This window comes from Gossypium arboreum, chromosome 11 (genome assembly GCF_025698485.1).
Source record: "Gossypium arboreum isolate Shixiya-1 chromosome 11, ASM2569848v2, whole genome shotgun sequence".
Taxonomy (NCBI): Eukaryota; Viridiplantae; Streptophyta; class Magnoliopsida; order Malvales; family Malvaceae; genus Gossypium; species Gossypium arboreum.
Window position 1 is genome coordinate 136993986 of NC_069080.1, and position 14189 is coordinate 137008174.

A 14189-nucleotide genomic window follows, 5' to 3' on the forward strand; every position below is an offset into this window, starting at 1 on the left:
AAGTTTTTAATTTTTTATTATTAAGGATAAATAACAATTTTATACATTAACTTTGGTTCAATGTGTAATTTGATACATGAATTTTGATTTGGTGCAATTATCCACATGAAACTTGAATTCGGTTTATATCTATACATGAAATTTTGATTTTAATTCAATTGTATACATTTAAAAAATTAATATATATATTATATTAAATTATTATAATTATTTGTGCATGCAATACATAAAAATAAATTGAGAGAGGTTGATTTTGCATATCCAAAGGAGAAGTTGCCTATAAAAGAAAAAGTTAATTTCTTTTGGACTTAATATCAAGGGTGACTACAAATGTGGCACAGAGAGCTATTGAGGAGTTACATAATCACTTATTTTTTGGCTTTAATTTTGCAAAGAACATGTGGTCATAGGGATGTGTTGTCATTAGGCTATTGTGGAGTTGAATGGAAAATCTTTACTTATATCATCATCAATATTGCTTAGGGTAATTTATAAAAAAAAATAGTCACTTTTGTTTGCCTCATGTTACATTTTAGTCACTTATGTTTAAAATGTTACGTTTTAGTCACTTATATTATTATTTTGTTACGAATTGATCACTCTACCGTTAAGTTTCGTTATCTCTCTAACGGTAATCCTAGGTGGCAGTCCAACTAGATTTTAGGTGTCAACTTGGATTTCTAAATGGGATAAAGATAGATTTTTAATTAAAAAACTTTAATTAATTAAAATTTTCAAACCTAAACCTTAACTAAAAAAATTGTTCATCTCTTCTTTTTAATTTTCCTTCTATCTCTTATTTTTTTTCAGTGGGTTTTCTTTCATTTGACTGGAAAAATTATTATCAAGATCAAAATAGTTGAAATCAACAATAAGAAAGAATAATCTGGAATACCCACAAAGAAATTGTGAACATACAAATTGATTCAGATTAGAAAAAATTTAATTGAGCAACCAATTATTTAAGGACTGTGAAAGAACTAGAAGATATAACAATTAGGAACAATAACAGTGAAAGTAACAGCCCTTTTCTGAAAATTTTAAAATTAGCTTGAATGAAACATGTTCATGAAAACATGTTTCTGTTTGTATTTTATGAGATGTCTACTGACGCAAAATAAAATACATGTTTACAAACAATTTCAAAAAGTAGAATAAAATATCAAGAATTTTAATTTAGGGTTTTTATTAAACAATAAAAAATCTAATCTTTTACTTTTCAGTATTGAATAAAAGAGATAGAGGAATTCAAAGAAGACATACCTGAACACTCCATTGAATCCATCTTTATGAAGCAGTCAATTTGATATCAACTATTTTGATCTTAATAATAGAAAAATTAAAAAGAGGAGATGAACAGTTTTTTTAGTTAAGGTTTAGGTTTAAAAATTTTAATTAATTAAATTTTTAATTAAAAATCTATTTTTATCCCATTTAGAAATCCAAGTTGGCACTTAAAATTTAGTTGGATTGCCGCATAGGTTTACCGTTAGAAAGATAACGAAACTTAACGGTAGAGTGATCACTTCGTAACAAAATAATAACATAAGTGACTAAAACGTAACATTTCAAACATAAGTGACTAAAATATAATCTGTGACAAACAAAGTGACTATTTTTATAGATTACCTTATTGCTTACACCTATTTGATTAGGAGTGCATTTTAATTACTTTAATATACATAAAAGTGTTACTTCTCTCGATATTTTGTTTCATGTCATGTTTAAGGAATTAGTTTAGATTGGACTAATAATATTACAAGAGTTGATAAAATTCATTAAAATATTATTTCAAAATGCAGAGTTGTAAGATTAAATTATAGTTCATCATGGATCGGGTTTAAGCATAATTAACTTATTTTATATTTGTTTAACTTCAGTTTGAGTCAAAATATAAGTCTAAAATTTTGTTTTAAGTTTGCCCAAATTTGTATATAGTTATCTAATATCCATTTTAGACCCGCCATACTATTTTTAAAAAAATTAAGATATATTTATATTATTTTTAACTTAATATTTAATAATTATGTATATATTTTTATTGAAATTTTATATATAGTCATCTTAACATTATAATAGTATATAAATTTAATTTTTATTTGTTACAAATTACATAACATATAAAAATAACGTAATATAAAACATTACAAACTAAAAAAATCGGTCGGGCCAAACTTAGGCTTTAAATGTTCAATCCCGAGCGTAACCCATATTTTAAATAGACTTTTTTTTTCCATTTTTTTTTTGCTGAAACCTATTTTTTAAAACTAATAAACCCTCAAAAATTTCGAACGGACCTTTAAACTTGACCTTACCCATAAATAGTTCTAGATTGAATTAAATTTACTACACTCTTTCCCTTTTATTTTCCTATCATTTTGGGTTAACAATACATATTCATTAAAACTTGATTGCTCCTATAGGGATGATTATATATTAAATTTTGACAATCATCGTAGAAAGCTATTTTATTCATAACCAAATTAAGAAATTGTCGCTCCACAGAATCGTATGCTTTTTCAAAAGCTACTTTAAAAGAAATTGCCACGAACTGAAATCAAGCAAAAAGGTGTTTAGTTATTGCAAGAGGAGGACTAAAATGAGAATGATTCCAGCAAACAGATGTGGATCCATACACGCAGAGACAGTATTTTATAAATGTTACCATCCACCCACTCAGTAGTATAATTAAATGAAAATAATATTGATTGGCCGAAATTAAATAATATTAAATTTTTATTATTTTTAAAGATTAAAATATAATTTTAATTTTATTAATTTAAAATTTTAAAAATTTTAAATAATCTAGATAGAAAATTTTTCGGGCAGGCCCTACCAGCCGCCGGAGGGGAATGGTCCACCATGTTGGGACGATGACATTTGGGGTGCTCTGCACAATTACATCAACTTGGGCAAAATTTGTCCGTCTGTACAAATAAATGAAATTAATGAAAAAGCTATGAAAGAAAAGAGAAGAACAGAGACAAATCCCATGGAATTCAAGGCCTTTAGGTTCAGGCACATGCAATTCAAGTCTTTCTGAAGCTTATTTGAGCCGAGTCCGAATTCTTTGAGTTAAAATTAAATATCTATTTTTAAGGTCGAGTTTGATTTTAGTTCAAGAAATAAATAAATTATTTAAAGTAGATTAAGCTTGTAATGTAATTTAATAAGATAAAAATATATAAAATATATATTAAAAATAAAAAAATTCAATAAAATTAGTGAGTCATTAGAATCAAGTATTACTAAGTTTAAATTCGACTAAATCAATAGCTTAAACTTGATTCAATAATTATCGAATCGAATATGAATTTTTCTTTTGAGCCAATTCACTTAATTTTCAAGCACTAATATCTCATTTACATCTCTCTCACTCACAAAATTTAACTTTGGTGTTTTTGGTGACAATGATTATCATGTCTATAATTATATATTATGATAATTCAAAAATAAAAGTTTGAAAGAAAATAATAATGAAATAAAAATTTTAAGTGATTTTTAACTACTAATTTAATAAAAAATAAAACATACAATTTTATGTATATTTTATAATTTAATATAAAATATAATTTTAATTATTTTTTAATATAAACATAACATTGATATTTTCAATTATTATTTAAGATGTTTTATTTTTAAATATATCCTCAATTATTTATTTTACATATAGATGAACTTGAACTTAATATCTTTAGTAGTTATTTTCTATGCACGTCCTATCACAACATTTACATTTGAGTTCAAATATATATTCCACAATTAGTTTTAATCTCATCGCTACAATAGTCAACCTCAAATATGACAAAAAATTCTATACACTAAATTAATTTCTATGATGAATTTATAAAAATAACAATCATGGGGCAAATGTACATGCACTTACGTATAAAGTATCATCAATAGAAAATTTCTTATTTTGAAAAAAAAAAGTATAATGACTTTTAACTCTCTAACTTTACAAAACTTTTTTTTATCTCTTTTAACTTTTAAATTGATATTTTTTGTTAAGTCACCCTAAAATGGTTGAAAAAGTTAACATTTGTTAACTTTACTGACATGACATACATATGGTATATGCACGTAGATTACCATATGTATGTCACGTTAACAATTAATAAATTTTTAAAAATTAAAAGGTATTATAAATATGTTTTATGTTTTTATAATTTAAATACTTTTAAAATACTTTTTATATATTATTAAAATTTTAAATTAAAAAAGTAATTAACTTACAATCTAGTGTATGATTTATTTCACCTAGATATTATATTTTTCTTTTTCTTTAAAAATAAAATTAATAATTTCATAATAATGTGTAAATAAATGTAGCATTCTACCACTTGGTCCAGTAGTTAGTGCATGATTTATTTAATCAAAAATAGGCTCAAAAATCCTTTTTTTTTCTTAAAGTTAAAAGAAAATACAAAATTAAGGTTCACAAACATCAATTTTTTTAATTGATATGGTGCAACAACTTACATGGGCTTAATTGCAAATTTTTAAAACATTTCACACACATTACAGGTTAAGGCATCTGAGAAGTCCCCATATTATAGACTGTATCAAATTAATCCCTTTGTTATTAAATGAATCAATTTAGCTCCTATATTATTAAAAAGAATTAAATATGATTAAATTGTAAAAGAGTTAACAATTTTCAATATTATTTTATACAATAAATATTAACTCTGTTATATATTGATATCAGAAGGGCATCGGTGCCGATTGGCATAAGGTTTTTGGTCCCATCAATACCATATTTTGCTAATTTGTGCAATAACCGATCCCTTTAATAGGGATGTTACAAGAACTCGCAAACTATGTCTACCTTCATGTGCAAGCTTAGTCAAAGTATCAGCCTTCTGATTATTCATTCTAGAAGTATACGAAATATTTCAATGATCAAGCTGCATCAGCAACTAACGAATCCTTCTAACTTAAACTGAATTAGATTTACCTATGGATCTCTTCTAAATAATCTTAACTGCCTCCTCAAGACTATCAGTATAGTTTACCTTGAAGATTTTTAGTGAAACGAATTTGGAAAATTTCATGAATCTAAACAAATTTAGTAAATTTTCTGATGTAATAAACTTATGTATTAGAACCGCATAATTAATGCTTATTCTTGTCAGCATTAGTTAAATGGAAGATGCAAAATAAGACCTGCATTCTTCACGAGCTGATCCATCCCTGCCACTCTATTCTATTGAAATCCTCCGGTACATACATGTTGGAACATTAAAAAATATGTGTTTATTTTTTTGTTGGCCGGTATCATGCAACAAAATAAAATAAAAAGAATAATCAAGATGTTTATATAGTTCAGAACTCTTCTTACATCTGTGAGGCCTTGCCTAGAGATAAATATACTATGAACTTCATAGTACAAAGGAGTGATTTAGCTATACCCCTCAAACACTTGATACAACCTCACCTTTGTATAGGTAAATAATTTCTCTTCCAATTCATTTTAACTATGCAAGTGAAAATAAACACTCGGATGGTGTATAACAATGTCACTCAATAATAAATCATCTATATATAACCTCTAGGATTGGTCAAACTCTTCATAAGCTCCGTGTAAAGTGGAATAATAAATTTCCAAATGCAATATCTCCGACAATTATCATGCTTCAACAACGAGACCGTTCCAAAAGCAACAATGAAACCTGGAAATTATAAATGCGAACATGGAATATGTTAAAATTGATGTCATTTAGACTGAGCAGTGTCCAAATATAGAAACACTTACTGTTGCTAAACAGAACTTTATTTACGTGCATGAATGGCCATTTTCTATGCTTTTTCAGTTCAAGTTCAACAAAGGGCCAAACATAGGGCATCGTAATCTGTAATAGTAACAGACTCCCATTCCCAAACATAGAGCATCAACCTCATCCTCACCACCAAATATTCTGAAGCAAGATCCTTCCATGATTTAACCTTCAAAATTCAAATAGTTAAAAGGCGTGCCCTGCATCAAAGAATATTGTGAAATATCCTCCTCTTCCCCCTCCATTTTCATCAACCCTTAACCCCTACCCCCTATTCAATTTACTTACTTGACAACCACATTGCGTGTTTAAGCTCTCTCCAACACGACTCCGAGAATATGTCAACGGCATAGGAACCATATATTACCATTTTTCTTGACATATAAATTGCAACTCTTGAAATACTGATGATATATATTACCATTTTTCTTGAGTTGGAATATTTTGGCAGATGAAAAAATCGTAGTTGAAAGTATAGCCTCTGCTTCTTGTAATATATGCTCTGCTCTCCCGAAGAAAAGAGCCAAAATCTAGCAAAAATTAGGATTAGATCAACAGTGGGACTCTTCAACCAAGAAAAGAAATAACACATGTGCATAGAGAGGAGGATTTCATGGGAGTACAATGCCATGGACAGGTCAGCTGATGAAGAATGCATGTCCTGCTTTTTGGCTCTTCCATTGAACACATGCTGAAAAAGAAGAAGCTTAGTTAGGGGGTTATATTAGATCATTTGAAATTGTGAGCTTTTTATGATTTAAAAATGTAAACCAATTAAGTAATTACCACCTCTTTTTCTGTATCTAATTTCTTAAAGTTGTCAAATGCCTTTCACAAATATCCAGCACTAGACCAATCGGTTACTGCGCAAAATTAGAAAAAATATTATGAAAAATGAGTAGTATTTCAATAAGGAAATTAATGAAAAGACTAACCTGAAGGAATGTGAGCAATCTTATACCAATCGGCACCAATGTCCTTCTGGCACCTTTCTTCCAACTGAGGAACCTCATGTATATTTAACTGTTGCAAATTGGTTAGGCAGCGCATCTCATCTGGAAGCGACGTTAGATTGGGCCAATCAACAAGAGAAAGAATTTGCAGATTTGTTAGATGTTGAATCCACTCCGGAAGATGTGCACACTTTGGAATATTTTCCAGTGATAGGGAGCGTAGTCTTGTATGATCTTGGAATATTTGGTAGCCAGCTGCTGATAGCTCCAGCTCCTTGCAGTTCGTTACTACAAGCACTTCAAGGAAAGTGAGATGTTGGAACACAGGAAAGAGTGACCTCAATCCGCTGCAATTCCAAATTTCTAATCTTTTCAATTGAACAAGATGTTGAAGCCCAAGGGGGAGAGACACCAGCTGTGGAATATTAATAATCTCCAAATGAGAGAGATTCTTAAGGGCTTCCCATTGCATTCCCTCTAAATCAACCTCCTTGCAATCTCCTATTGTCAATTTTTTGAGGCCGGTGAAATGTTTCAAGTACTCATCTAGCATGTGAGTGCCCAATCCCTCAATTTTGTGTACATGGAAAGATTTCAATTTGGAGAGAGGAAGAGAAGATGTTGAAGTTGATGGGGTTGTACTAGTGATGTTCATCTTCATGGTCTGCTTTAACGGCCTTGAACTGCTCTTCACCAACCTTAGATCATCATCGAGTGAAGGATACAATGGCATTGAAGTCAAAGGGCAATTTACAATTTCTAAAGAGGAAAGACAAGGAAATGCCATGGTTGATGTTCCTATAACTGTTGTGTCATCCTCGTTATCATCATCTATAGACCTTTTCCTCCACCAACTCTTCATATTTGGGCAATTCTCGAGGCAAAGAGACTTAAGCGATGGGAAGAATAATTCCGGTTCTCCCTGACTTCCTTTTGGGCTATTGTCGTCCATGTACTCCAGCTCAGTTAAATCAACAATTGACAGCTTTTGAAGACAAGGCAATTGCGCAAAGGACGGGATTTGTTTGAAATTACTAGGACCCCATATTCTAATCACGGTAAGATTTGTGAGCAAAGAAAGCCAACTTGGAAACTTGGCATCACCCCTCCATCCTCCAATAAAGAGCTCCTTGAGATTGGGATGGGGCCGGAGGTCTTCAAGTGACTTGTCGTCATCATCATCATCATTACCATCATCATTATCATCATCATCATAATTCCATACTAAAACCAACAATCTCAAATGTTGCTTCTCTTTCAAATTAGCCGCTTTAAACTTCTCTTTTGCATTTTTTACAAATCCCAAATTTGTTATTTCTAGCCGTCCCCTTAAGTTGTTAAGCCCACTCAATTCACTTAGATCTGCACCGTCATGTGAGCCATCTTTATCCACTACAAACATGCTTAACGTCTCAAGGGAAGTCAGCTTCCCTATTCCACGTGGCATATGAGTTAAACTAACACAATCTTCGCACCCAAGATGGGTAAGATTCACCAATTTTTCAATCTTCTTCGGCAATTCTTCAAGCTTCCAACATAAGTCAAGTTTCAAAGCTTGCAAATTGTGTATCTTGCAAATACTCTTTGGGAGGCTCTTAATATCGAAATTCCCAGAAAGATTAAGGTACCTCAAATGTTTCAACTTACAAATGGAGCGTGGAATCATCTCAAAATCTAAACCATTCATTTCCAATACACGCAAGCATCTATAATTTGAAATGATAAAATTCCAAATTTCGTCGTTCATATTTTGATTTCTCTTATTTGGAAATTGTAACATAGTTCGCAACTTCTTTCCTTCAAACAAAGGAATTAATGAAGGATCAATTGATATGTGGCGACATTTTTCACCAACCTGGATTGCAATTTCATTTGAATCTACAATACTACTCTCCGTCCCTGATACTGATTCAGCTAGATCATGCATTAAATCATGCATTTTACATGTTAGACCTTCCCACGAATATCTTTCTCCCACTTCTTGAAAGAAACTTCTTTCAACTAAATCTATAAAATACCCCAACCCGATCTCCTCAAAAGATTGATTTGAATTCAATTGCTTTACGAAGCCTTGTGCAATCCAAAACTGAACAAGAGTTCGTACATGAATTTCATGATCTTTTGGATACAGTCGGCAGTAAGCAAAGCAATGCTTCAAATGGGATGGGAGATGATCGTAGCTCAACTTAAGTGTATCTAGAATTTTACCTTCGTTTTGACATATTCTAGTAAATTCATTATCTTTGAAAGAACGCCACTCCTTTTCAGTTTCTTTGAAAGATAATGTACTTGCTATCGTCCTTATGACCAAAGGAACCCCACCACACCCTTCCAAAATCTGTTTCCCTATTTCTACAAAGGCTGCATTTGTTGAGTCTGCATATCTTTGCTCAAATGCTATTTCTTTGAACAAAGACCAAGCATCGTCATCAGACAAGCCTTTCAGAACATAAGGTTGACATTTACTAGTAACCTTTGCTACTCTCAAAGAGCGAGTAGTTACTATTATCCTACTTCCTTTAGCCCCACCTACTAATAACTCTTTTAAACTAACCCATTCTTCCCACTCCTCATTCCAAATGTCATCCAAAACAAGCAAATATTTTTTTCCCACCAATTTTTCCTCGAAGTTGGGTTTGCAATTGATCCATGTCGAGTTTTTGATTCGGTGCTTCACCAGTTGCAGATTTGATCATATTTTCTACAATTATTTTGACATCAAAAACATCTGAAACGCACACAAACATCATCAACTCAAAATGATTTTTGACCATTTCATCATTATAGACAAATTGTGCCAAAGCAGTCTTTCCTAACCCTCCTAACCCCACAATTGGAATGATGGAAACATTCTCTTCACTTTCAAACTCTAACATGAGTTTTAAAAGAGCTGCTTTATCATCGTCCCTCCCTATTATGTTATCTTTAAAAGAGTGCGTTTGATGCCTCCTTTTAGTCATGAAAGAGGTTTCCATGGGGCGGTCACGCTCTACCAACTTGAACATCTCGGCCTCACTTCCAATCGAAGTTAGCCTCGCCTTAACGGCCTTAATTTGACGACCCATTTTGAGACCGTAAGCAAACTGGTTTGAGCTTGAGAAGAAAAGGCGTACCTCTTTCGTTAACTTGTTCCCACCCAATAGATCTTTCCGCAAAGCTTCGGTAGAGAAATCATCGAGCAGGTCGTCGGCATCATAAAGTACATCTTTCAGCTTTTCAAGCCAATCTTTGACGAGATGGCTGGTCACAGATCGCTGTTCTGCGTCAAGAAGCACAGCTTTGATTGTGGAGACGGTGCTTTTGAGGTCGTCAAGGTCATCTTTGACATTCCAACACAGTCCAATTTGAGAGAGAGTAAAGGAGCTCAATTTAGTAATAAGCTCTACAGCGAGGTCGAATGCAATTGCTTCGGCCATTGCCGGTTCAAACTGAAATCAAGCAAAAGTGTTTGGTTATTGCAAGAGGTGGACTAAAATGAAAACGATTGGAACAAGAGGAGACACCGGTGTGGATCCAAACTGGCGGAGACTAAGAATTTTTATAGATATTCCCATCCACACCCAGCAAGTAGTATAATTAAATGAAAATAATGTTGATTAGTGGGATGGAGACAAAGTTGCGATGATGACACTTTGGTGCTCTGCACAATTACATCAACTTGGGCAAAATTTGTCAGTCTCGGTCCCTACAAATAATTGAAATTATAATGAAAAAGCTATGAAAGAAAAGAGAAGAAAGAGAGAAATCCCATGGAATCCAAGGTGTTTAGATTGAGGCACATGCATTCGAGTGTTTGTAACTTTTCCCACTTGTTTAGTGTAATCCAGCTGAGTTTGAATACTCGGTTGAGGTTAAATTGAATATTTTATTTCTATTTGAGTTGGACTTAGGTTCGTAATTTAATTTAATATGATAAAATATATATTATATATTATTAAATTTAAATTTAGTTAGATTAATAATTCAAACTCAACTCAATAATTATCGATTTGAATTTTAATTTATTTTTAGTCTAATTCAGTTAACTTATTAACATTACAATCTCATTTAGGCCTCTCCCACCCATGAAATTTAGCTTCAATTTTTCTTTTTGGTAACTTGGTAAGAATTATTATCATATCTATAATTATATATAATGACAATTGTTACTATCCATTACTATTATACTATACTCTTATTAATAATGTTTTTATATTGATGAGTGTTAAATATGATTCCTATTTTCAGTAAAATTTGAAAAATAATTTTTCAGTTAAACTCTGTTTACTTATTTCAATCAAACATTGATTAGTTTAGATTATTTTATTATTATTTGACTATGAATTTAGCCTATAAATAGGCTCTTTTACAACCTTACAAAATATACACATTAGAGATTAGAACTTATAACACATTTAGAGAATTTTGTGTTTACGTTTTGTGAGTTCTTTGTTTTCGGGTTTTCGAGGTTTAGTTTTTATCTCCATCTTTTTGTACTCTTCGTCCTTTTGCCATTATAGTAAAATTATCTTTGACAGTGATTTTTATCCTCTTTGGAGGGATTTTTCCACGTTAAATTTGTGTGTTTAATTTCTCAATTTATTTCGTTATTTTCTTGTTCGTTGCTTAATCGGGTCGAAATCCTAACAATGAGTTTAATTATATTTGTTATTAATTTTTTATACAATATTAAGAATAAAGATAAGGTAATATGGTTTGAATTCGTGTCAAATAAGTGTCTAATAAAAGCTTTAACCATCTCTCCATACTATTAGTGTGGAACTTCGATGACAAAAATCTCGAACACATGAACAACAATTTGAACAGAGAAAAGAAGCAATAGGTCAAGGCTCAATTATCTTTAAGGTTCTATTCACCCCCTACTCTATGTGCAAATGAGTTTCAAGTAAATGAACCTTGAAGATACATGAACCCCAGTGGCTATGAGCATTTTACATTAACGAAAATAGTCCACTAAGAACTAAAAAGAGTGTAACAAGAAAATCAATTTCTATAAAAAATTTGAGCAGTATTATTTTATAGAACAATCTAAGAATGGTAAAATATGGAAGAATAGTAGAAAGAATTTTTGAGAATTTTTTTTGGGTATATTTTCCAAATGAAATTCTACTCCTATTTATAGGAATTCGAGAGACATAACTTTCAATAGATGCTTTTTCTGAATAATCATATTTTCAAAAGATATATAATTATTCGATTAATATCTTAAATAAACATAACTATTCAAGTTTGCTTGAATAGTTATAATTCTTGATCAATAATCAAAAGATATAACTTTTGATTAATTATACTCGTTCATTTATACTTATTGGGACACCATACATATTTGAAAATTTTCCAAATATATACAAGTCAAGACATTATTGCTATTAATAATAATTGCATTTAGTTTTTCCTTAAAATATACATATATTTATTAGGAAAGGGTCAAGTTTTTGATTTTTTATTATTAGGATAAATATCAAATTTATACATAAACTTTGGTTTAATGTACAATTTGATAAATGAATTTTGATTTGGTGCAATTATACACATGAAACTTGAATTCGGTTCATATATATACATGAAACTTTGATTTTAATTCAATCGTATACATTTAAAAAATTAATACATATATATTAGATTAAATTAGTATAATTATTTGTGTATGCAATATATATAAAATAAATTGAGAGAGGTTGATTTGGCATATCCCAGGGAGAAATTGCCTATAAAAGAAAAAGTTAATTTCTTTTGGACTTAATATCAAGGTTGACTACAAATGTGGCACAGAGAGCTATTGAGGAGTTACATAATCACTTATTTTTTTGGCTTTAATTTTGCAAAGAACATGTGGTCATAGGGATGTGTTGTCATTAGGCAACTGTGGAGTTGAATGGAAAATCTTTACTTATATCATCATCAATACTGCTTACATCCATTTGATTAGGAGTGCATTTTAATTACTTTAATATACATAAATTATTTATTGTTGGAAATTTTGATTACTTCTCTCGATATTTTAATTACATCTATTTGATTACTGCAACAGAGAACGAAAGCTCAACTTAATAATGAGCTCTGCGGCGATGTCAAAAGCAATTGCTTCGGCCATTGTTGGTTCAAACTGAAATCAAGGCATAAAGTGTTTGATTACTGCAAGAGGAGAAAATGAAAATGATTGGAACAAGATGAAACACGGATGTGGATCCATAAATGCAAAGACTATAAGTATAGTTATAGATGTTACCATCCACCCAACAAGTAGTATAATTAAATGAAAATAGTGTTGATGGGTGGGAAATGGTCCCATCGTATAGTTAGATATGTGTCTTGATGATGCAATGTATAAAGAAAGAAAGAAAGAGTTGTGCAGAATTTTCAAATTCGGATGGCTATGGAATTATAAGTGACAATGAATAAAGAAATAACAAGTTGTGCACAACTTTCAATTTTGGATGGCGCTGGAATTATAAAAATATATTCCTTTTATGGTAAGTGGAATTATAAATAATTTTCGAGTCCTTTTGATATTAGGGAGGGAAAAGAAAAGAGATTGACAAATATGACTTCCAACCAGAACTGTGTCGAAATCTGTTTTATTATTGCATGAAAATAATATGATTGGTGGGAAATGGTGCCACCATGTTTAATGTTTGACATAAATTGCTCAATGAGACAAAGTCGGGATGATGACATTTGGGGTGCTCTGCACAATTACATCCACTCTGGCAAAATTTGTCAGTCTCGATCCGTACAAATAATTAAAATTTAAAAGCCATATCTAACAGAAAATGTTCCCTTTCAAAAGTTTGGACCTTGCTACTAGATAATGTTTTTTGGTCTGTGGGCGATGGAAACAGTGTTCGTTCTTGGAAGGATAACTGGATCTCGAAATTTAGTCCTCTGGTGCCCACGTTAATCTTAATATGGATTGTCACCGGATAATATTATTAAGCACATCGTGAGTATTTTTCATCCACCTCCTTCTGCTGGTCAAGATAAAATTGATTGGGCTAGGTCTCGATTCAGGTCGTTCTCTATTAAGAATGCCTATACGATGCTTAGGGAGGGTTCGTGGAATCAGAAAGAGGAATGTTGAAAATTGGCCTGGAAATATTCGGGTCCACAAAGGATTCGAATGTTTATTTGGTTTGTTCTTAAGCAACGTTTACTCACACGAGTGGAGCGGGTGAGGCGTTGAATTGCAAAGGATGAGCATTGCTTGGTATGCGGACATATCACGGAGGATGTCCTTCATGTCATTAGAGATTGTTCAGCAGCTAAAGGAGTTTGGTCACATATCATTCCAAAAGACATGCAAGACTAGTTCTCTTCTAGAGATACGCAGGAGTGGCTCCTTTATAATTTGGATAATCAACATAATTTTACTTTTAGGGATAGAGACTGGTTGTGTTTCTTTAGGTTAATTGCTTCGTGCATTTGGAAAAATAATTTTTTATTTTTATTTTTTTAA

At 31.2% G+C, this 14189-nt stretch overlaps 2 protein-coding genes across 2 annotated transcripts; both read right to left on the reverse strand.

Moving 5' to 3' along the window:
- Nucleotides 1–5298: 5298 nt before the first annotated feature.
- Nucleotides 5299–9421, reverse strand: LOC128283512 (putative disease resistance protein RGA1). The gene is made up of 3 exons (XM_053020922.1): nucleotides 6716–9421; nucleotides 5759–6643; nucleotides 5299–5675 (listed from the first exon to the last, which is right to left on the reverse strand). Exons 1-2 carry the CDS (start codon nucleotides 8670–8672, stop codon nucleotides 6612–6614), a joined length of 1989 nt encoding a protein of 662 aa, XP_052876882.1. The 5' UTR covers nucleotides 8673–9421; the 3' UTR covers nucleotides 5299–5675; nucleotides 5759–6611.
- Nucleotides 8629–10398, reverse strand: LOC128283513 (disease resistance protein RGA2-like). Its single transcript, XM_053020923.1, has 2 exons — nucleotides 9847–10398; nucleotides 8629–9461 (listed from the first exon to the last, which is right to left on the reverse strand). The coding sequence occupies exons 1-2, from the start codon at nucleotides 10147–10149 to the stop codon at nucleotides 9441–9443; spliced, it is 324 nt and encodes a 107-aa protein (XP_052876883.1). The 5' UTR covers nucleotides 10150–10398; the 3' UTR covers nucleotides 8629–9440.
- Nucleotides 10399–14189: the final 3791 nt, after the last annotated feature.